Source organism: Ailuropoda melanoleuca, chromosome 13, assembly GCF_002007445.2.
Source record: "Ailuropoda melanoleuca isolate Jingjing chromosome 13, ASM200744v2, whole genome shotgun sequence".
NCBI lineage: Eukaryota > Metazoa > Chordata > Mammalia > Carnivora > Ursidae > Ailuropoda > Ailuropoda melanoleuca.
In genome coordinates, this window is record NC_048230.1 from 3,518,892 (window position 1) to 3,542,672 (window position 23,781).

Genomic DNA, 23,781 nt, shown 5'->3' on the forward strand with positions numbered 1-23,781 from the left:
GAAAATGAAGTTTAATTTCCCAAATTTTTATTAAAAATGGACTCTTGCATCAGATATCTTATTGCAAAGATGAAATCTCACAAAAGAGCAGTAAAGTTTGCTGTAATAATAAGCTTTAAATAAATATAAATTCTTTTTGCAGTTCTTGAACTTGAGAGGTTTTTGTCATTAAAAAAAAAAGGTGTTTTCTGTTTTCCATGAGTCATGGACATTTTCCCACAAGAACTTTATTCACCGGAATAACTTGTTAAAGTGAGTGGGGAGGAGGAGTGGGACAGGGAGGGGAGGGGGAAGTAGGGGCGCTCACTTAAGTCTCTGAAAAATTAGAAAACCAATTCCCAGTTCATTTCTTAAAATCTTTATTACTTGGTACTCTTTTAATGTAAAAACTGCCGTTTTCCCCTTAAATCTTCAGTCTTTACTTTGTACCTTAAAAGAATTAAAATAACTCTACCCAATTAACCGCAATAGTCCCATGGCAGATACAAAGTTAAAACTAAAAGGAAACTTTAAAGTATATTCCATAACATACATTTGGTTACGGCTACCTTAACTGGATATTTTTTTAGATCAAATTTCTCTTTAGGTAGCATTTTCATTTTAGAAAGTGCTGAGGTAAATGTCTAGGAGGAGAATATGTCTCTGCGGCCCTCCTTTCCAATTGAAAATATTTTATAGTTAACAAAACTGAACATGACAAAAGTATCCTAAACACAGTACTAATTCATTAGCATTTCCCTGGCACGTTTCCCTTTGGCATTTTTGCATACACACAGGAGTCAGTCCTGGAGGGCAACGGGGGTGCAAGGGCACTACTTGCTGTTTTGTTTAACTCCATGAGAGCTAAACAGATGTGTGCCCAGTGGTAGAGGCATTCAATGACAATATTTCCAAATTTCCATACTTCGATCCGAGAATGATCTATATCAAGAAAAAAAAATTAGTGTGGATAGTTTTGTACTTTTATTATTAAAATATAAGCTCCAGTATTATGAGGAAGGTTTGTCAGATATGCTTTGAGTCAAAACCATAGCAGAATTTTGTTTATGTAATTATAAGAAAACAGATAAATATGTTTTGGTATATTCATATAATATTATGTAACATTTTATGATTAAAGAACTAGAGCTACATTACCGTTGTGGATAAATCTCAAAAACATATTATCACAAAAAGTAAGTTGTAAAATAATGTGTTCTTGAGACACCTGGGTGGCTCAGTCGGTTAAGCGTCTGCCTTCAGCTCAGTTCGTGATCCCAGGGTCCTGGGATTGAGCCCCAACATTGGGCTCCTGCTCAGTGGAGAGTCTGCTTCTTCCTCTCCCGCTCCCTCTGCCCCTCCTTCCTGCTCATTCTCTCTCTCTCTCTCTCTCTCAAATAAATAAAATCTTTTTAAAAAAAATTTCTTTTGAGGGGCGCCTGGGTGGCTTAGTCGTTAAGTGTCTGCCTTTGGCTCAGGGCGTGATCCCGGCGTTCTGGGATTGAGCCCCGCATCAGGCTCCTCCACTGGGCGCCTGCTTCTTCCTCTCCCACTCCCCCTGCTTGTGTTCCCTCTCTCGCTGGCTGTCTCTATCTCTCTTGGATGAATAAATAAAATCTTTAAAAAAAAAAGTTCTTTTGAATACAATTAGAACACAGTTTAAAACCCTGCAAAATAATGTTATATTGTTTATGGATTCACAAGAATGTAGTAAAAGTAAGAAATCATGCATAAAACTGATAAACATCAAATAATAGTGTTATCTCTAGAGAGGAAGAAAAGAGAATGGGATCAAGGAGAGGTAGAAAGTCCCAACCGTTTCTATAATGTTTTATTTCTTTAAAAGTATCTGACTTACACATAATGTTAAGATTGAATACAGCGTATAGCTCTGTAACGGCTATACAGGTGTTAGTCTCTAACTTCTTCTTTTTTTTTTTGAAGTAAACTCTACACCCAACGTGGGGCTCAGTCTCATAGCCCTGAGTTCAAGAATCACATGCGCTTCAGACTGAGTCAGCCAGCCACCCCTCTAACTTCTATGTTTAAAATATTTCCTAATTAAAATTTATTTTAAAATATGTAATGACTGCACACCATGATGTTTCATTTTAAATTATAAACTATTAAACTGCCATTTATAAAAGTTACTTTTCCCCAGGAGTCAATCACTAATATTCAGATAGAATAGTCCAGTGAAGGGGTGCCTGGGTGGCACAGCGGTTAAGCGTCTGCCTTTGGCTCAGGGCGTGATCCCGGTGTTATGGGATCGAGCCCCACATCAGGCTCCTCTGCTGTGAGCCTGCTTCTTCCTCTCCCACTCACCCTGCTTGTGTTCCCTCTCACTGGCTGTCTCTATCTCTGTCAAATAAATAAATAAAATCTTTAAAAAAAAAAGATATCTCTCTCCTTTAAAAAAAAAAAAAAAAAAGAATAGTCCAGTGAAAAGAGAACGTGCTTTCAAAGTTGAACAGATCCGGGTTCCAATCTTGGCTCTACACCAACCGGTTCTGCGACTTTGAGCAGTCCACTTAATTGCTGTTAGCCTGTTTCGTCTTCCATGAAACAGGGATAATACCTCAGAATTGTTATGAGGATTAATGAGAAAGATATGCAACAATCTGTTACAGAGTAGTTGCTAAAAAATATTAATTACCTTCCTTCTTGTAGGTGACTCACCCTCAGCTCGGTGTTTTATTCATTTTTGTTATTCCTATTGTCTACCACAGTGCCTAACCCAATAAATGTTTACTAATTTGAGTTGAATAAACCATTAAATGATACTTATACTTGAATAAGAGTTTTAAAATATCATCTTCTATTCAATGGCTCATTAACAACAATGACAATTATGTCTTTCATGGGTATCTATTAGGATGACAGAATGTATTTTATTTCCCAATATTCTATACCTTCTTTCTATGAAGGAACAAGGTTCTCTGAATTAGATTTAGCCTTTCTATGGTTTTGAAGTTTTGACTATGACAAAGGTACAATATGAGATATGAAAGGCACATCAAAAGTGGGGAATATTCACAAGTCTCAATTTTTAGGTGAGGGTGACTTTAAAACATGGGGGTACAATTTTCAAAAAATTCTTTTAACACATACAGAGGCACTGTCTTTTCTTGAAATTGTAATTGTTCAATAAATGTTGAAACAACATTAAGTTATGGAATAATTAAGTTAGGTTTTTCAAATATTGAAACTTTTCAGATAATAGCTCAGTAACATAAATGACAATTATGAATAAAAACAAAAATAGATGCTGGACATGAGAGCACATTAAAAATACCTGATTCATCTAAAATTATGGGCAATACTAGACCAATCAACATACATACTTAAAATATTGAGGTGCATTTGTATAACTGATCCCTTTTTGTATTAATTAGCTTCCTGGAACCTTTACAAGGTAATGCTATAGGATGCAAAGGTTACTTTGATTCTATTAATGTTCCAATGTCATGAATCTAGCTTATCCCAGCTTTCATTCCTAAAACGAATCCTAATTCATTTTCTGAGATATCAGCTCTGCTGCACCCAACAGTTTTTATTCTGCCCTTCCCATTAAGAGCTGTGTTCCATTGATGCCTGGCACAGTACTCTTATCTGAACATCCAAATGAAACAGACCCCTATCTGCAGCCATTATTAAGCTAGTCAGCCATCTCCACGGTGATTCAAGGACGTGAGGATGGGGAGGGAGGCTGCTCCCTTTCACAAGCCCCTTTTGCTTATTTCCTGTCTTTTTGTTACCGGGGACAGAAGTTCTGGACCTATCTGGGCTGTGGTTCCTGTTTGCCTGCGTTTTCCAATGAGAGATTGATGTGTTAACAACTGGCTGTAACAATTTCTCTAATGAAGCCTCCTTGGGTCTGTTGGGTTTCCATTAATGATGGTTGAGCGCTACTGCCCTCTTGTGGCGGAGATATGCCAGATCTTGCAGCTTGGCAGACGACAGCGTCGGACTGTTCAGGTGTGGTAATTCATTCAAGCAGATACACTACTTTTGTTTCTTTTCTAACGTAAGAAAAAAAAATTTTTTTTTTGCTTTGCCTTGGTGGTGGTTATAGTAAATTATTTGAAGACATATGAGCTAAAAGAATTGCTGGGTCGGGGCGCCTGGGTGGCACAGCGGTTAAGCGTCTGCCTTCAGCTCAGGGCATGATCCCGGCGTTCTGGGATCGAGCCCCACGTCAGGCTCTTCCGCTATGAGCCTGCTTCTTCCTCTCCCACTCCCCCTGCTTGTGTTCCCTCTCTCGCTAGCTGTCTCTATCTCAGTCAAATAAATAAATAAAATCTTAAAAAAAAAAAAAGAATTGCTGGGTCAACCTTCGAATCCATTTACGAACCTATAAACTCAGAAACATTTTATGGTATTTTTGTAGGTTCTAGTTTAATCAAACTTACATAAGGAATTGATTTTGCTGAAGACACTGGGATGTTATGGGATATTTTTTTCTTTTTTCTTTTTTAGAAAGATTTTATTTACTTATTTGACAGAGAGAGAGCCAGCCAGCGAGAGAGGGAACACAAGCAGGGGGAATGGGAGAAGAAAAACCAGGCTCCCAGCAGAGAAGCCTGATGTGGGGCTTGATCCCAGGACTCTGGGATCACAACCTGAGCTGAAGGCAGACACTTAACGACTGAGCCACCCAGGCGCCCGATCTAGGATATTTCTAATTCAAACTCCCTTTATGGATCACTGCTTTAACACTAGATGAGTTAAATCCTTTGGGGGAATTACAGACAATTAAAAAGATGAGTAAAGCAAAAATATGACGTACTTCAGTATCAAGTTCCAAAGTTAAAATGTAGCTGCTCCTTTCAACTAATAACCCAAGATCAGCAGTATTGAATGTTCCTCTCCTTTTCATTAGTTCTTAGTTTTAGTTCCTTTATTTCTATTGTTTTATATACCCTATGCCACCTCTTAACATTACTGCCACATGCAATGAGCTGAATGTCCATGCCACATTCGCATTGTAAACTTACGAGAGCATATGTGTGCATATTTCAGTTTTTACGTAGGTCAGAAAACTCATACTTGCCATGGCAGTCGGGCACTTAATATGTCATTGTTAATTTAATGTGGTCTGAAATGTACTGTAAAGTGCTGCTTCCAGCTTATCAGGAAGGACTCAGTGGTAAGGGGGGAGGTGAAAACACATGTTTTCTTGAATTATCCGAAGCTGGGTAGAATTTTGTTCCAGGCAGAACACTGAGTTCTTGAAGGTATAATAGTTTCATTTTTGTTGTAAGCAAAATTTCTGTCTGATATATCACATTGTATTGGCTTGTTTTCATGGTATAGCTATAAATCAATTGTGAGAGTGGAACCGATGCAGTTTACTTTACAAAAATTCATGGTTTGATGCAGTGGCCTCTGAACTCTTTTGATTATGTGCTTCCATCCATAACAAATGCTGAGCATGAGCCCTGATATATGTATATTTATAAGTTATTCATTTTAAAATATCTAAAATATTAGGCAATGATGGGATAAAATAATTAGAAATAAAAGTCCTATGATATTTTTCTTATACCCCAAAGGTACAGGTATCAGTTGTCTGCTCCTTCCATTTTCTCCTTTTTGTCTGGAGCTTTGTGGGGAAAGCGTACAGAGGTCTCTATATTCAGTAAACACACTCATGCTTTCCCCGTTTTCACTCTGGTACTCTCCATCTAGACTGTGTCTGATGTCCCCCAGCCCAGAGACTTTCTATGCTACCCTCTTTGAGAAACAAATTTCTAGCGTTGGAGAGAGGAAGTTGTCTGATGGTGTGATGCAGAGATGGTCTCTTTTTAAGGCCAAAACACTAAACAGAAAGAAAGGAGAAACAAGAGGAAAAAGAAAACTTCAAAAAAGAATTATTGTTAATACTGTTAGAGAAGACATTGCATTCATGAAACGTGAACAAGATGTTGCACAAAGCAGATATTTAGAGAACCAAGGCTCTTCTACATTAAAACATGTAGAAACAGGAATTCAATAGGATTAGAAGATAAGGTTGATAGAATGTCTCAGGAAGTGAAACAAAAAGACAAAAAGATGGAAAAGAGGAGAGAAAATATAGAGATTTGAGAGACTTCATCTAGGAGATCCAATGTCTGAATAATGGGAGTTCCAAAGAAGGAACACAGAAAAGGGAGGGCAGGGTCACCACCAACTTCTAGGTCACCTTTATGTAAATGAGAAAAAGACACCTAGCATGGATGAATGCACTCTGTGAGTGCAGCTTGGTAAACAGAAAAAGATGCGGAAAGAAAAGGATGCCCCTCCTCTAAGCAGACACAGCCTTAAGCTAAGGTGCACAGTGGAGTGAATGGAATCCTGGTTAGATTTCAGCCCCCACCCACCTCCTCAGCAGGGCACCTTTGTGCAGTGCACAGAGGGCACCGCCTTCAGTCACAACAGTGATGCCATGGGAGAAATCACACAGAACTTGAGGACCTGAGTGTCACAAGAGAAAAGGCCCAGTGAATGCTCAGATCAATGGATGAAAAACAGCCCCATATCAAGGCATAACATTATGAAATTTCAGTCTTGGGGGAAGGGGGTGATTCTCCAGCTTCTGGAAAGAAACAAAGCAAAACAGAAATGAAGATGTCACATGGACAGAACCAGGTTTCAGAAAGGCTCTAGACGTCTCAACAGCAATCTCGGAAGTTTCCAAGTTTCTTCAGACAGTGGAGCTACTTCCTCAGGAAGTTAAACAGAGAGTTTCCATAAGACTCAGCAACTCCACTCCTCCTTATATGCCCAAGAGAACTGAAAGCACATGCCCCTGCAAAAACCTGTAAACAAATGTTCATAGCAGCATTATATACAATAGCCAAAAAGTAGGAACCACCCACATGTCCATCAACTGATAAAAAGATCAATAAAACCTGGTATATCCATATAATAGAAAATTATTCGGCCGTAAAAAAGGAACCGAAGTACTGATACATGGACCAAAGAGGAACCTTGAAACATTATGCTAAGTGAAAGAATCCAGATACAAAAGGCAACCTATTGTATGACTCCATTTATATGCAGTGCCTAGCTAGAAAAGGCAAATCTTAGCGACAGAAAGTAGATTAGTGGTTGCCAGGGGCTGGGGTAGAGAGGAGCCAGGGGCAGTAACTGCTAATGGGTGCTGGGTTTCTTTTTGGAGCGATGAAAATATTCTAAAATTAGTTAGTGGTGATATTTGCAAAACCTTGTGAATATACTAATAATTACTGAGTGGTACACAACAAATTGGTGAAATTTGTGGTATGTGAATTATAATCTCAATTTCTCAAAATACAAGGAGGCATTGTCTTCAAGATTATGTTTCCTGGCAAACTACAAATCAAATAGCTGAATAAAAACATTTTCAGACATGAAGGGTCTCAAAAAATTTACCATTCGCCCACTCTTTCTTAGAAAACTACTGGAGAGCTGCTGTCTCAGAACAAGACAAAGTAAATTCCTATGATAGCAACAGAATGAATGTCGGGAAGGCAACTGAGTAGCAGATCTGGGGTGGGGAAGACCCTAGATAGAAAGAGAATCAAGATCTCTAGAATGATGTCTTGAAGGAAAAAAAAATGGAACTAAAAAAGTTACCTGATAAAACTTTCCCCCAAATTTCCCTTTTGGGAAATTATATGGAAAGACAAATGGATGGGGCAGGAAGTATCAAGAAATACAAAGAAAACCCAGCAATTTAAAAAAAATAAATGAAAGCTAATAATTTACTTCAGGAAAAACAAAAAGTGAAAAAGGAGCGATCAAATTTCGTTACAGTGTTCAGATATAGATAATATTTGCATGGGCAAAATCATGTAAACACTGCATTTTGATTTAACCCCAAATGTTAATATAATTACATTGGGAGGATAGAATAAGAGAATGGTGGTACAACAGAACTAAACTTTCATCTATAATAAGAGGAAATCAACTGACAAGTTTGAAAACTGATGAATGAAAAGATAGCAATATGGCATAATATTAGAAATACAGAAACACGCCAAGGTCAGAAGAAACAGTTAAAAGAGTCAAAAAGAATTGCCTCTGGTGATGGGGGACTGGGGACAGTGAGAAGAGAGAAGAGGGATGGGGTAGCTTTTAGTTCTTTTTGACCCTTTAAAATACCTTAATAAAAATTTAGTTTTTATAATCCCTCACAATTAAAGATTATTTAACATCCACTAAAATTAAAAAAAATGTGTCAAAGAAATCTTGAAAATTACGTTTGCCTTAAATAGAAAACATGTTCTCATTAAACTGATTTTTAGCAGACTTTATCAGCTATTAAAGCATCAGTGATGGTACCTAGACAAATAAAACCATACCATTTCTAAATTCAATAACTACTGTTGGAAAACTTCAAAATTTAAAATCAAAAGGAATGGTAAGGAGCAGAAAGAGAATTGATTATTTGATTTTTTTTTCTTTCTTCTTTCCCCCTGGAGGACTTGCACTAGAGATGGAAGGGGTTTGCATGCATGGGAAATAGGGGAGCGGCAGGCAGAGGGAGAGGGAGAAGCAGGCTCCCTGCAAAGCAGAGAGCCTGGCATGGGGTTCAATTCCAGGACCTTGGGATCATGACCTGAGCCAAAGGCAGATGCTTAGCCAACTGAGCCACCCAGGTGCCCCCAGACCCCAAGTCTTTACTGAAACCTAAAATAGTTTTCCAAACCGTGTGTGAATGAGTACTTGTCCAATATCTTCACTAACAGGGCTCTTTAAGAGGTTTTTTGGAATCTATTCCAAAACTGAATGGATATTTCCTCTGTTTAGAACCTGACATCTGTGAGTACTTCATAAATGGCACAATCCAGGCTCCCTGTTAAACCCAGGTCTTCTGTGATTTCAGCTTTCTCCCTACAGGTTGGAAAACAACAAATCCCAGAAGGAATCACCATCCAAGAAACTAGGTTTAAGAAGGTAGTAGAATACTTGAATGGGAGAACTGTAAATCCAAACCAATGATAATCTACAGAGGGTCCAAATTAATAGGACAAACAATGTTTTTGGTATCTTGTTATCCATTTCACTTTGACTCGTTTAAAAGAACCAGGCATGGGATGCCGGGGTGGCTCAGTGGGTTAAGTGTCTACTTTCTGCTCGGGTCATGATCTCAGAGTCCAGGGATCAGGGATCGAGCCCTGCATTGGGTTCCCTGCTCAGTGAGGGGCCTGCTTCTCCCTCTGCCCCTCCCCACTTCTCATGCTCTCTCTCTCACTCTGCTCTCTCTCTCAAATAAATAAATAAAATATTAAAAAAAATATTCCTTTCTAGAAATGCAAATCAAAACCACGATGAGACATCACATCACACCTGTTAGAATGGCTATTATCAAAGACAAGAAATAACAAGTATTGATGAAGATGTGGAGAAAATAGAAGCCTTATACTCCGTTGGTGGGAATATAAATTGGTAGAGCCACTATAAAAGACAAGGTAGGTTCCTCAAAATATTAAAAATAGAACCACCATACGATCCATCAATTCCACTTTTTGTCTCACAAAGAATCTGCACCCCATGTTTATTGCAGCGTTACTTACAATAGCCAAGACATGTAAACAACCAGAGTGTCTGTCGATGGATGGATGAAAAAAACATGGTGTACGTATATACAATGGGATGTTATTCCGCCATAAAAAGAAGGAAATCCTGTCATTTGCAAAAACGTGGATGGACCTTGAAGTCATTATGCTAAATGAAATAAGTCAGAGAAAAGCAAGTGCTGTATGATCTCTCTTGTATGTGGAATCTAAAAGAACTGAACTCACAGAAACAGAGAGTGATTGGTGGTTGCCAGAAACAGGGGTTAAGGGTTAGGGGAAATGTGTGAAGGTGGTCAAAAGGTACAGACTTCCAGTTATAAGTTCTGGGAATGTAACGTAGAGCATTGTGATTGTAGTTAACAATACTATACTGTATGTTTGAAAGTTGCTAAGAGAGTAGATCTTAAAAGTTCTCATCACAAGAAACAAGCCTGGTAACTATTTGAGGGGATTGATGTTAACTAAACCATTTCTCAATATATACATATATCAAATCATAATGGTGTACACTTTAAACTAATATCATGTTATATGTCGTTACATCTCAATAAATCGAGGACAAAAAATTAAAAAATAAGAGCGAGTAAAGGCGCAATGCTTTCTAAACATTAACAAATATATATTCCTTTCTAGAACTAGGATGAAGTAGGGTGAAAGTTGGCAGCAGAAGTCCTAGGAAAGTGTGGGCACATCACCAGCCCTGATTTTATCTTCTCGGCGAAATCATTTAGTTTGAAAGGCTTGGTGAGTTAGGAACTATGTTAACAGTCCCTCCCCCAGATGGGCAGAAAGGACAGCTATTGTTGGTGGTATTTCATGCTGGGTAGAGCTATTGAGTGGGGCCTTAATTAACATTGCTAGAAGGTTCAGCTAGATTTTGAGCAACAAACTGCCCTGCCCGAAGGTTCCTCTTTTTCCTGCACAGAGAGGTGCCCAATGAGTTTCCTTCCCCTTCTTTTCTCCAAATGGAGAGCTTAGAAGGTCCTGATACAATTGCATCTGAAGGAGAGCGGGTTAGTATGTGGGTGGCCTATGAACTTTCTTGATTGCGGCAGAGACTATGATAATGCTTGCGCTTTGGCCGCGGTGGTAGGGGAGCCTAGGGGCCGTTGAGTTCTGGCTGAATCCAACTGCAATTGGAGTTCCTGCCACCTGAGGACGCTGTTGGAAAAGAGAAAGTGCTGGGAGCGTGACGCTCAAGGCTGCTCAATTTAAATTTCTGCACAATTTAAAGTGGGGTCAGGCAAAGGAGGCAGAAATTGGCATGTTTTCTCAAATAAAGAGCTAAAATGAGTAATGGGAGGTACTTCTGATAGGCAAATCGGAGATGGAACCCGCCTTGGGACAATGTCACAGAATATGTCTTTGGGAATGAGCTGGTTAGGGCAAGAGCCAAATCCTGAACACGCTTGCAAGAGGGAGAATGGAAGGGCTTGCTCCTCATCCCCAGCTCCCATCTGACAGAAGGACCAGATTGTTCAGTGGTGAGTGCTGCGTCCTTGCCCAAGAATGGGAAACATCAGTCTGAGAGGACACGCGGGACCCCTGCAGCAGGGTCTGGCTGTCGGCCAAGGGGCGGGTGGGTTTGGGGTGACGAAAGTGGAGCAAGGGCTCAGGGAGAAGTCAGTTAGACAGACGGGTCCACATGGAGGCGGAGGGTTTGCTGGGGCTCATGGTGGGGATTGAATCTACTTTATCTGACATAGAGAATATTTCTTCTGGACTTTAAATCTTCAGTGAAGAGTGAGCGAACGAGTATGGAATGAGTAGAGACACAGATCCAGGAGCAAGTATTAGTTTTTGTTGTTGCTGTTATTACTGTTTCCCTTGAATAGCCCCTTAAAAGAAGTGATCTGTGTGACATCTGGGAATTCAGAGGCCCCTGTGAATCAGCCCAGAATCACAAGGCTACGGTAGAAGCCATTCCAAATAGAAATTCTAATCTTTATTCACGTCACTCATGGCCCTCATGAACCCATGTTAACTTTTCTTTGGATGTCATATCTCCTCTTCCCTAGCACTCTTAAACTTCTGAGAGCATCTTGTCTTCCTAGGCCAGAAGATCTCTCTCCCTTACCCATCTGCCCTGGCTCACTGCTACCTCCTTCCCCTGACCCAGCCACCCCAAGGAGTGTGGTGTCTTCCTCTGGGTTGCCTTTCCCTTCCTCTTCTCCTTGGAGTCTCTCTGGTTCTAAGCCTCTTGGCTTCATATATGTATCCCAGAAGTCTAGAAACCCTTCTGACTTCATCCAGAGTCTCCACAGACAGCAGGAAAAGGAGAAGGGGAGGGAAGGGACAGGTTAGTGAACAATTTTAGTGAACAATTTCTACAGAGCCATTTCCCAACTGGTGATTCGTTCTTCATAAAAACAAAAAAAGAAACAAATTTTAAATTTATTCCCTATAGGTCCATTCACACAAATGGCCTGAGGTCTTTGGTGAGATAACATACACACATGGGGGAATGTATGCTTATGTAAGTATATTTACTCTTCAAACAAATTTTAATTCCGGTATGGTTACCATACCATATTATATTAGTTTCAGGTGCACAGTATAGTGATTCCACAATTCTATATATTACTCAGTGCTCATCATAAGTGTTCTCTTAATCCTTTCACCTATTTCACTCTGGATATTTACTCTTTTTTTAAAAAAAGATTTATTTATTTACTTGAGAAAGAGTGAGAGAGCAGAGAGGGATAGAAAGAAGCAGACTCCTCACTGAGTGGGAGGCCCGATGCAGGGCTCAATCCCAGGACACTGAGATCATGACCTGAACTAAAGGCAGATGCTTAACCAACTGAGCCACCCAGGTGCCCCTGGATATTTACTCTTAAATATGGCCAGTTCTCCATGGCCAAAGAGCTCACCACCTTCTCCAGCCTGGGAGCCTCCCTACTCTTGATTCCTGCTGATTCTCCTTCTCCGAAAAGTCTGTTACTAGTCTACAAAGACTCATGATCCGTTTTTTTCTTTGGTTCTTCATTGAAACCCAAAGTAATAGCCTTTTTCTTTAATGTACTTGTTTCCCATCCTCGCTGGAGCCCCTATTCACTTTTTTTTTTTTTTAAAGATTTTATTTATTCATTTGACAGAGATAGAGACAGCCAGGGAGAGAGGGAACACAAGCAGGGGGAATGGGAGAGGAAGAAGCAGGCTCATAGCAGAAGAGCCTGATGTGGGGCTCGATCCCATAACGCCGGAATCACGCCCTGAGCCGAAGGCAGACGCTTAACCGCTGTGCCACCCAGGCGCCCCCACTTTTGTTTTTTTTTTAAATAAACAATGCACATGTAGTCAGTACACGGGAGATGATTTGGAATTCTCAAATGTGTGGCATGAACAGTCACTTTGGGGAATGCAGTCGATTATAGACAAGTGTCCCTCCCTTTAAGAGGACTACAATCAGAACTGTTTTTCCTAAAAACTGAGTTTATAAGCCACTTACTTTATTGTAATAAAAAAATCTGAATACCTGAATTGCGACTATGTTCTATTGCTATTAGATTTAGACCACAATTAAGTGTAAATTTACCTCTGATATGTTCACCGATGAGCTGTAAATTAACTTTCACATTCTTAGCAGTCGGATCAAAGTCACAAATATTCTCGACTAAGTAACTCTTAACATACTGTGAACAAAAAAACAAAAGTTATGGGAGCACCAGCAGATAGAAAGAGAGCACCCAATTCACCAGTTTCAGAATTTCATGTCTGTAAATTTTAAAAGAGGCAAAACCAATCTATGGTGTTAGAAGTCAGGATTCTGGTCTGTTCACTCTGGGTGAGTGTGTGTGTGAGAGAGAGAGAGAGAGAGAGAGAGAGAGAAAGAGAGGTGGGTGAGGGGAGAGGGTACAAAGGACGGCTTTTGGGATGCCGCTAACGTTGTTTCTTGATCTAGATGCTGGTTACAAATGTTCCTATTTTACAAATGCTTGCATTTGTACATTTAGGATTTATGCAGTCATGATTGGGTTATTCTAAACTTGTGTGGGTTATTCTTCAATAAAAAGAGTACTTTATTTTTTTATTTTTTTAAAAAAGATTTTATTTATTTATTTGACAGAGATAGAGACAGCCAGCGAGAGAGGGAACACAAGCAGGGGGAGTGGGAGAGGAAGAAGCAGGCTCATAGTGGAGGAGCCTGATGTGGGGCTCCATCCCATAATGCCAGGATCACGCCCTGAGCTGAAGGCAGAGGCTTAACCGCTGTGCCACCCAGGCGCCCCTAAAAAGAGTACTTAAAAAAAAAAAAAGCAACTTACCAGTTTACACTTTTCCCAATTTCGGAAGTCACCTGATACTTCCAACTCTGGGTGAATGAACAAGATCACCCCTGTCAGAATGTCGTGGACCAGCTTTGTGTTGGCTTCCAGCTCCTGGGGCTTGCTGTCTGACAGAGAGGTGAACTCTGGTGGAAGATTATAATCATAGAGCAACAGTGATACAAAGTCTAGGGAGGTAAGCAGTCGGAGGCTTTCTTGCAGCTCTTGCAGCATAATTCGGAAAAAAAGAACTCCTGCCCGCTGGACTTCTCCTACATTTTCAATCTCTGAAACAACAGAGCGACATCCCACACTGTTGTTTAGTCCATACAGGAGTTTTTCATAGCATTCTGAGCATAATTCAATAAACTTCTTTTTTTTTCCAGGAAAAAGAAGACCATATCCTACGGTTCTAAGTAAACTTAGTTTCTCTAGTCATGAAATCAAAACACGGAAATGGAATTACACCTGGTGAAGCTACCAGAAGAGGCTTTGAGGAAAGGTAAAAACTCAGGTTTGGAGGTTGGATCTTAGTCTGAATGCCCATCCAACCCCTTATGAGTTTTGTCCCTCGGAATCCCCTTTTCCTCTCTGTGAGCATGGGGCTGATCCCTCTTTCCCTGGTGACCTGTGGGGATTAAATGAGCTGATAAATGTAAAAGCGCTTAGTGGATAAGGACAGAGTGGATGCTCAAAAGACCAAAAGACATGCATGTTCTTTTTTGTACTTAGCCCACCCTATCTAATGGCAAGAAACCTCTCAGATTAACCCCACATAACGTTACTCTATTTACTCCATTCTAGGTAGCCAAAGGTTTCCATGTTTCCTTTCCTCCCTGATGCCCAAACTGGTTCTGTGCTAAGAGTAGCCTAGTGGGTGTGGAATCACAGGCACTCGGGTCTAGTCTTGGTTCTGCTGGAGCTTGTGATTCAACTGTCACTTTGATGGACGTTAGTGTCTTTATCTGTGAAGCAAAATGTTCCATCTAATTAATACTGTGTAAGATGGTGGACAGAGCACCCAATGTGGGGCGTGAGTCCAGGCTTCCCCACTTGTTAACTGTGTGATTGGTGCAAGTTGTTTTGTTTCTCTGAACTTTACTTTCCTTACCTGTAAAATGAGTTATCACCATTCACCTGAGAGTTATGGAAAAGACTAATGGAAATGACGTATTTAAAGTGCTTGCTACATGGTGGGGCATTTAATAAATGCTGGTTTTACTTTGCTTTTATGAGTCCTTCCAGTTTTAAACCATCTGATTCAAGCCAAGAAAATGAGATTTCATACCCTTTGCTCTCATTTATAGACCATATTCATCATCCCAAGACTGCATGAGGGAATTCATTCACGTAGAAAGAGCTGTGTGTTGTAACAATTCCTTTTAGGAAATGGATTGCAATCTGCGATTCCCCCCACATTTATTAAACCCAGGAATTCAGATTGTTGCCCCATTCACAATACCTAGGACATAGTTTTTCTTTATCTCTCCAGATAGCTCGCCCAGTATTTCGTAGCAGGCAGCTTGGATCACCTTCATCATTTTCTGTAGATCTTTAAATTCACGATACAATAACATTTTACTCCTGCCAATGTTAAAATCAAGAACTCCCAGAGCTTTTCCTGTTCTCTCACGGAGTGGAATTATGATGTGGTTTTCTCCACAGACAGAGGCCAAAACAACTTCTGAACTGTCTGTACACTTGAAGAGGAAGTCTCTGAAACCCAAACCAAACAAGCCGAAGATCATAAAACATCAGCCTGCCCATAAAGGTCTACCCAAACGTACTGAATCGCTCTCTTTTGTCCCAACCGCGCTCCCGCCACCCCAGCCCTTGTGTCGTCTGCCTGCGCCGCTCCACCCAGTGCCACAATCTCTCCCTGGCTCGCTCCTCGCCCAAGAAGCCCCCTCTGACCCGCAGTCTAACATCACTCTCCAGCACGAGGCTCTGCCAGACGTGTGCTTGTCTGAAGGTATGTGGGTTTTGTTTCCGTATTGTCCCGTAAGCGTCGGGTGGGTGGCAGAAGGAACGAGGAATATGTTAGGTCAGGTTCCCTAGAAGCAGAGCCTGTGATGGGAATGCTTGCGCAAAGGATTGACGGAGGGAGTGTTTTCTGGAGAAACCTGTCAAGGTCTGAGGAAAGTAAAACAGGGAAGGAGAGGCTAATTAAGAACGTGAAGGTTAATTTGCAATGACGTGGATGGAACTAGAGGGTATGATGCTGAGTGAAGTAAGTCAGAGAAAGATGATTATCACATGATGTCACTCATATGTGGAATTTCAGAAACAAAACAAGAGAATCATAGGTGAAGGGAGGGAAAAACAAAACAAGACGAAACCAGAAAGGGGGGCAAACCATAAGACTCTTAACCATGGAAACAAACTGTGGGTTGCTGGAGGGGAGGGGTGGAGGGATGGGGTAACAGGATGAAGGGCATTAAGGAAGGCCTGTGATGTAATCAGCGCTGGGTGTTACATACAACTGATGAATTACTGACCTCTACCTCTGAAACTAGCAATACACTGTGTTAATTAATTGAATTTAAATTATTTTTTAAAAAAGAACGTGAAGGCTAGGGGCGCCTGGGTGGCTCAGTTGGTTAAGCGTCCAACTTTTTTTTTTTTTAAAGGATTTTATTTATTTGTCAGAGAGAGAGAGACAGCACAAGCAGGGGGAAGCTGCAGGCAGAGGGAGAGGGGGAGGCTCCCGGCTGAAGGAGCCAGCTGTGGGGCTCAATTCAAGGACCACGACCTGAGCCAAAGGCAGACGCTTCATCAACTGAGCCACCCAGGCATCCCTAAGCATCCGATTCTTGATTTCAGCTCAGGTCATGATCTCAGGGTCTTGAGATGGAGCCTTGCCTCCGGCTGGGTGCTCAGGACAGAGTCAGTTTGAGATTCTCTCTGCCCCTCCCCCCGCTCCTGCTCACTTTCTCTCTCAATAAACGAAATTAAATGAAATAAAATAAAATCTTAAAAAAAAGAATGTGAAGGTAGATTCAGTCTCATCTCAAGGGGAACTCTGGAAGGCAAATTGTGCCAAGGAATTTGCCCCACCTGGAGGCAAGGGAGAGGTCTTTTATCAGTCATTGGCTCTAAGATGGCTTTGGGTGTGTGTTTACGTAACTGTGAGTCATACCTAGTGAGGGGCTCCCATCACTCAAGGACTCTCCTCCAGAGAAAGTTCCAGTGTGAGTCATTAGCCACTGTACCTGTAGCAGCTGGCAAGAGGTACATTAGGGATCTGGGTAGGGCATCAAGGGCATGCTTCCTCGAGGGGCCTGAGATTCTCATTGAGATATAGTTGCTGCTTCTCTCTCTAGTGAGGTACAGACACATCCCTTCCCTGCCCTTTCCCCCTTCCCAATCTTTTTATTTTTTTAAAAAAATTATTTATTTATTTGAGAGAGAGGGAGAGTACGGGGGGATGGGGGAAGAAGCAGACTCCCTGCTGACCAGACAGCCTGATGCAGGACTCGATCCCCAGACCCTGAGCAGAGGGCAGACACTTAACCCACTGAGCCACCCAGGCACCTCTCTCCCTTCCCAATCTACATTGATATTAAGATGTCATTCTTCTGAGGTATTTGAAGAATGTTGGTGCTTTGCATAGCCTCAAAAAGCACGTTTGTGGTTCATAATAGCAATCGGATAATGCCAGGTAAGATGATGTCCCTTTATTTTTGCTGTTCCCACCCCTTCCTGCTGCTGAGCCCGCACTTCGCGTCTTAATGATAACCACAGTAACGATGCATCATCCTAACTTTCTAGGCATAACAATAAAGCGGATTGGTCAACAAAGTTCCTCAAAAGGTTCCTGTTGTAAATTATACAGAGAGATCAAAGCTTGGGATTCTGGGTGTTCCAAGGACTCTCATGAAACTCTTGACCAGCACAAGGAAAAAACTATGTGGAAAAGAGCTTAAACCTGAATGAACATCAGGTATGAGGCCAAACTAAAATTTAAAGAACACATGTACTTAAATGTCAAATTAGCCTCCTGGACCGAGCTAGGTTACTGCCTACTCAGCTGCACTGACCTCTAACAAGCAGCCCGTCCCTTTTGCAGTCTGTGTGTCCATCATTAAGATCTGTTTTGCCTTCGTCCACAGCTAGTGTTCCTTGCATCCCACAGGTGAAAGGCATTCAAAGTAAACTGAACTGCGTATTTATTAAAGACCATATCCTCTGCTTCCTCCCCACCTTTGCCCAGGCTGTCTTCTTTAAATAAAAAATACACGTTCAGGGGCGCCTGGGTGGCACAGCGGTTAAGCGTCTGCCTTCGGCTCAGGGCGTGATCTCGGCATTCTGGGATCTAGCCCCACATCAGGCTCTTCCGCTATGAGCCTGCTTCTTCCTCTCCCACTCCCCCTGCTTGTGTTCCCTCTCTCGCTGGCTGTCTCTATCTCTGTCAAATAAATAAAAATAAAATCTTTAAAAAAAAAATACACGTTCACAGGCTTGTTAACATTAAGATGATGAGCTCTGATAAGTGATGTGGATATATTTTTTTCATAATCCTGGTGGGTTTTTGTTGAATTCCATGCTTATAAGAAAATCGTAGAAAATAAAACACTATCACGCTTAAAAATGTGCAATATAAAATAACCAATGAAACCTGTTTTAAAAAGGACTTGAAGGGGGAGGGAGTTAACATGTCCCACGCAGACAGGAATTTTTCTTCAAAAACCCAATTAGAATAGGATTCAGGTGTATACTAATAATAGGCAAAAGCTGTGTCTCTCAGAGCTGCTAACGCACGAGGGGAACGTGTTTTGGCAGTCAAACAGAACAAGCGTGAAGGTGCATCTCATACCTGAAGATGCAGGTCTTCCTGAAGATTGTAGGGGGGTTCCTGTGGATTTCCGTTAGACCCTGCTGCCCGGTAACCATCATATTGCGTAAGACATAGTTTGAATCCTTGAAAAGAGGAAGAGATTTCAACACGGAGAGGAATAATTAGACCTCAGTTTCCCATTAAAGGTTTTGGGAACAGAAAAAAGAGGGAAAAAATTAGAAAAGTTTAGATGATCTTTAGCTTGAAATACCGGGACATTTTATTTACTCAGTACCATTAAGAATGAAGTGTTCACAGGAGAAAAATTTCAAATTATAACATTCTTTTAAATGCACAAACCTATTTTTTATAATTGTGATAAAATCATATGTTTATAGTATTTTTTATGTGAAAAGTGCATTTTAGAATATTTGGAAAATCAGAAAAGTCCAAGGAAAATAAGAAAAATAAAAATACTCTTGCCTGAGGCCTTTGTCTTCACCATCTCATCAAAACTGTTTTGGTCAAGGTTACTAGTGACTCTTTTATTATGAAATCCACTGATCAAACCCTAATCATCACATCCTCTGCTGTGGCAGCATTTGACTCAGTGAAAAATCTCCTTCTGGACATACTTGATTCACTTGGCTTTTGGGACACCACTCACTCCTAATTCTCCTATGAATCACTCTTCTATTTCTTGCTGCTTCTTTGTCTTCCTCACTTCTTCTTTTTCTTTTTTTTTTTTTAAGATTTTTATTTATTTATTTTGACAGAGAGACAGCCAGCAAGAGAGGGAACACAAGCAGGGAGAGTGGGAGAGGTATCTTCCTCACTTCTAAGAACTTTTCAAACTATAGGTCATAACCTAACTATGGGTTGTGAAAATATTTTAATGCCTTTTTTTTTTTAAAGAGAGAGAGCATGGGTGCAAGTAGGGAGGGGCAGAAGGAGCAGGAAAGAGAGAATCTTAAGCAGCCCCCCTCCATCGCAGGGCTCCGTCTCACGACCCTGAGATTGTGACCTGATTCAAAATCAAGAGTTGGATGCTTAACTGACTGAGTCACCCAGACACCCTATTTTGGTGCCTTTTAAAAACAGCTTTCTTGAAGTATCACTGATATACAAAAGCTGCACATATTTGATGTATACAATTTGATGAGTTTGGAATGAGTCTCGACCAATTTTTTTTTGGTAGAGATTATTTATAAGAAAGTAAGATTAACCTATCCTGTAAAATATACTAAACTGTAGAAAAGACATTCAATTGGAAGAAATAAAAAGTTTTTTGTGGGTTTTTTTTTTTTTTTTGACAATGCACAAGCAGAGGGAGCTGGAGAAGCAGGCTCCCCACTGAGCAGGGAGCCTGAGGCAGGGCTCAATCCCAGGACCCCAGGATCATGACCTGAGCCAAAGGCAGACGTTTGACTGAGTGACCCAGGTGCCCCTAAAAAGGGGTTTCTGTGTCCACCTTTAAAAAACTCTTTGATTAAAAGGGAAACTGTGATAACAGAATCCATAAGGACTGTATGATGACTGGTGCTCTGGGGAACAACAGATTTGTCGTGTGGAAGCTTGCTCTTGTCATGACCTCAAGTGCTCACCCAAACTGTTTATATGAAAAATGTTCAACAGAGAATCTGTTGTTGGCAATTGAGCACCTAGCTTTTCCTAATTTATTTCTTCCATGGTTTGTTATTTGGTGTTATATATACTAGACTAATAGGATTTTTTAGAATCTCACTGTGACTATGTTCCTAGGTTTAAATCTTTAGTCCAAGGCAAACAATTCTTCTCCTGTTTCCACCTCTTCCCCCCAAGTTGTGTCAATTTGGCCACTTCTGTAAGACTGGAAACATAATATAGAAAATAAGGGGTTCATAAAGAATATGCCTTATAATATGCTTTTCATTTAATTTTACTTGGATCAAGAAACTATAAATTCAGCAAGTGCCTCAGTAATCATTCAGTAGTGAGATAACCACTTTAGTCAAAATTTTCTAGGAAACTCTTTAGAGAAAAGAGCTGCAATGGTATTATCCCCCATTTTCTTTCTTCTACTACTGGCTTGTTATTTTTTTCCCCCTTACTTTTCCAATATAGGTTTGCCCCGCTATCTGAAAGTAGAGCGTTCCTATGAAAACTCTCATGAGCTGAAACAGCATAAAGTGAAAAAGCAATTACTATTAATTTATACCGAAACATTTTTGAGCATTCCTGGACCCCCAAAATAACCTCTCTTAGGCTTTTCTGATGCTTTAGAACACATCTTGCTAATGGATGCACAAAATAAATTGAGATAAAGCACAGATGCTCACAGACACAGTTCAAAGGTGTGGTGGCTTGATGCCGAGTTGCTGAGTGCAGTTGCGGGGTGGGGAGAGCCTGATGGGCTTCTCTTGGGACTCTGGGGGCTCACTGCAAAACAAACGCTGAACACGATTTTCACTTTTTGCCCTTTTTCATAAAAGTGAAGATTCTCGTTGGATTTCTTTCAGTCAGGAAAACCAGGTACTAATGAGGGTCTTTTGTAAAAGAGAAGTGGCCTAACATGAACTTTTGGAAAGTGGGTATACTAACATCTGTTCATTCTCACCTCATGTATTACAAGTTATTTGTATTTATCCTCTTTTGCTTTCTTCCTCTTTTGACAAACATTTTTTTTTAAAAAGAATGAAATAAAATAGAAGAGATAATATCAGAAACATCACATAGTAAAAGTAGGTATTGTTCTGCGAAGTGCACATGCGTGTGTGTGTGTGTGTGTGTGTGTGTGTGTGTGTGTCAGGGGCCAGGATACAAAATGTTTTTCATACAATAGGTCAAAGTTAATGTAATTTTGAGCCACAGTGATTCCAAACACTTGGATTACCTCAGGGCTTGGACCTCAGACTTTTTTTTTCTATCCTCACTCATTCCCTTGGTTATTCCATCTAGTCGTATGGTTTGTTTTTTTTTAAGATTTTTTATTATTTATTTATTGGACAGAGAGAGACACAGCCAGCGAGAGAGGGAACACAAGCAGGGGGAGTGGGAGAGGAAGAAGCAGGCTCATAGCAGAAGAGCCTGATGTGGGGCTCGATCCCACAACGCCGGGATCACGCCCTGAGCCGAAGGCAGACGCTTAACCGCTGTGCCACCCAGGCGCCCCTAGTCGTATGGTTTTTGTTTTTGTTTTGGTTATAATGGTAAAATACTCATAGCATAATATTATACTTTAACCATTCAAAAGTGTACAATTTGGTGGCATGAAAGGCATTCATGATGTTATATAACCCAGTCTCATGTTTTTGCAGTTTTTTTTTAAAGATTTTATTGATTTATTTGTTAGAAAGACAGAGAGGGGCTGAGCACAAGCAGGGGGAAATGCTAGTTCATATATTCAACTGCCTATTTAATATCTCCACTTAGAGTCTAAAAGGCATTTCAAATTATAGCTAAAAAAAACTTTTTCAATTTAGTAGGTAACAGGTAACTTTTACTTAACTTTGCATTTATTTCATTATAAGAATGGAACATTTTTTCCATGTTTATTGAGCATGCATTAAAAATTTTTTTTATTATATTAGTCACCATACAGTACATCATTAGTTTTTGATGTAATGTTCCATGATTCATTGTTTGCGTATAACACCCAGTGCTCTCTGCAATATGTGCCCTCCTTAATACCCATCACCGGCCTATCCCAATCCCCCACTCCCCTCCCCTCTGAAGCCCTCAGTTTGTTTCCCAGAGTCCATAGTCTCTTGTGGTTCATTCCCCCTTCTCTTTACCCCTCCTTCATTTTTCCCTTCCTTCTCCTACTGATCTCCCTGCTATTTCTTATGTTCCATAAGTGAGTGAAACCATATGATAATTGTCTTTCTCTGCTTGACTTATTTCACTTAGTATAATCTCCTCCAGTCCTGTCCATGTTGCTGCAAATGTTGGGTAATCGTTCTTTCTGATGGCTGAGTAATATTCCATTGTATATATATATGGACCACATCTTCTTTATCCATTTGTCTGTTGAAGGGCATCTCAGCTCCTTCCACAAGATTCCATTTACAATAGCACCAAAAATCATACAATATCTCGGAGTTAACCAGAGAGGTAAAGGATCTATATTCTAGAAACTACAGATCATTGTTGACAGACATGGAAGAAGACACAAGAAGATGGAAAAACATTCCATGCTCATGGATCGGAAGAATAAACATAGTTAAAATGTCTATGCTCCAGAGCAATCTACACTTTCAATGCCATCCCGATCAAAATACCAATGACATTTTTCAAAGAGCTGGAACAAATAGCCCTTAAATTTGTGTGGAACCAGAAAAGACCCCGAATTGCCAAGGAAATGTTGAAAAGGAAAAATAAAGCTGGGGGCATCACGTTGCCTGATTTTAAACTATATTACAAAAACTTTTTTGAAAGATTTTCTTATTTATTTGAGAGACAGCATGCTCAGGAGCAGGGGGAGGGGCAGAAGGAGAAGCAAACTCCCTGCTGAGCAGGGAGCCCAACACGGGGCTGGACCCCAGGACCCTGAGATCATGACCTGAGCCGAAGGCAGCTACTCAACCAACAGAGCCACCCAGGCACACCCCCCCCCAAATTTTTTTTAGTAGACTTGTCTTTTGCTTATTTTTCTTTTGGATTTTTTTTTAATCTTACTGATCTGTGTAAAACAGTGTTAAACCCTTTGCTAAACAGTGTTAAACCCTTTGCAATTTCCCCCCACTTTATTTAAAACAACTTATTTTGTCTATAATTTTGGTGCAAGGAAGTTCTACCTTATTATGTCATCAGTGTAGCAACCTCGCTTTAACTGTTTCATCCTGTGGCGTCGGTGTAGCCATTCTTCCCCACAAGACTGCTAGACTGTAATTCCCTCTCATCCCTCATTTTCTCAGCGATGCTCATGCATTTATTCTTCCTCCGGATGAAAATTAAAGTCATTTGATCAATTTAAGAAATCATTTTGGGATTTTTCTTGGAATTTTGTTAAATTTATAAATAATTTTTGGAAGAAATTCTATTTTTAAAAAGTGGTATTCTTGTCAAAAAATCATGATATGATTTTGTTTTATTAAAAGAACTTAGGTTCCTTGGCATTGTTTGTAGTTTGTTTCATGTAGAGCCTGAAGGTGACACAGGGTGAAGTGGGAGGAAAGTTCTGGGCAGAGTAACAGCATTTTTGAAACAGGGGTAGAAAAAAAGTTGCCTTCTT

The 23,781-nt window shown here is 40.4% G+C and overlaps 1 protein-coding gene across 1 annotated transcript in view; it reads right to left on the reverse strand.

Annotated features, from left to right (window-relative positions):
* Positions 1-727: 727 nt before the first annotated feature.
* Positions 728-23,781, reverse strand: part of EFCAB5 (EF-hand calcium binding domain 5) — a 168,099-nt gene continuing 145,045 nt past the window's right edge. The window contains exons 20-24 of the mRNA XM_034640619.1: positions 18,609-18,712; positions 15,255-15,508; positions 13,793-14,079; positions 13,063-13,159; positions 728-921 (exon numbers count right to left, since the gene is read on the reverse strand). Coding sequence (XP_034496510.1) covers positions 728-921; positions 13,063-13,159; positions 13,793-14,079; positions 15,255-15,508; positions 18,609-18,712 — 936 coding nt within the window. The remainder of the gene's footprint in view (positions 922-13,062; positions 13,160-13,792; positions 14,080-15,254; positions 15,509-18,608; positions 18,713-23,781) is intronic.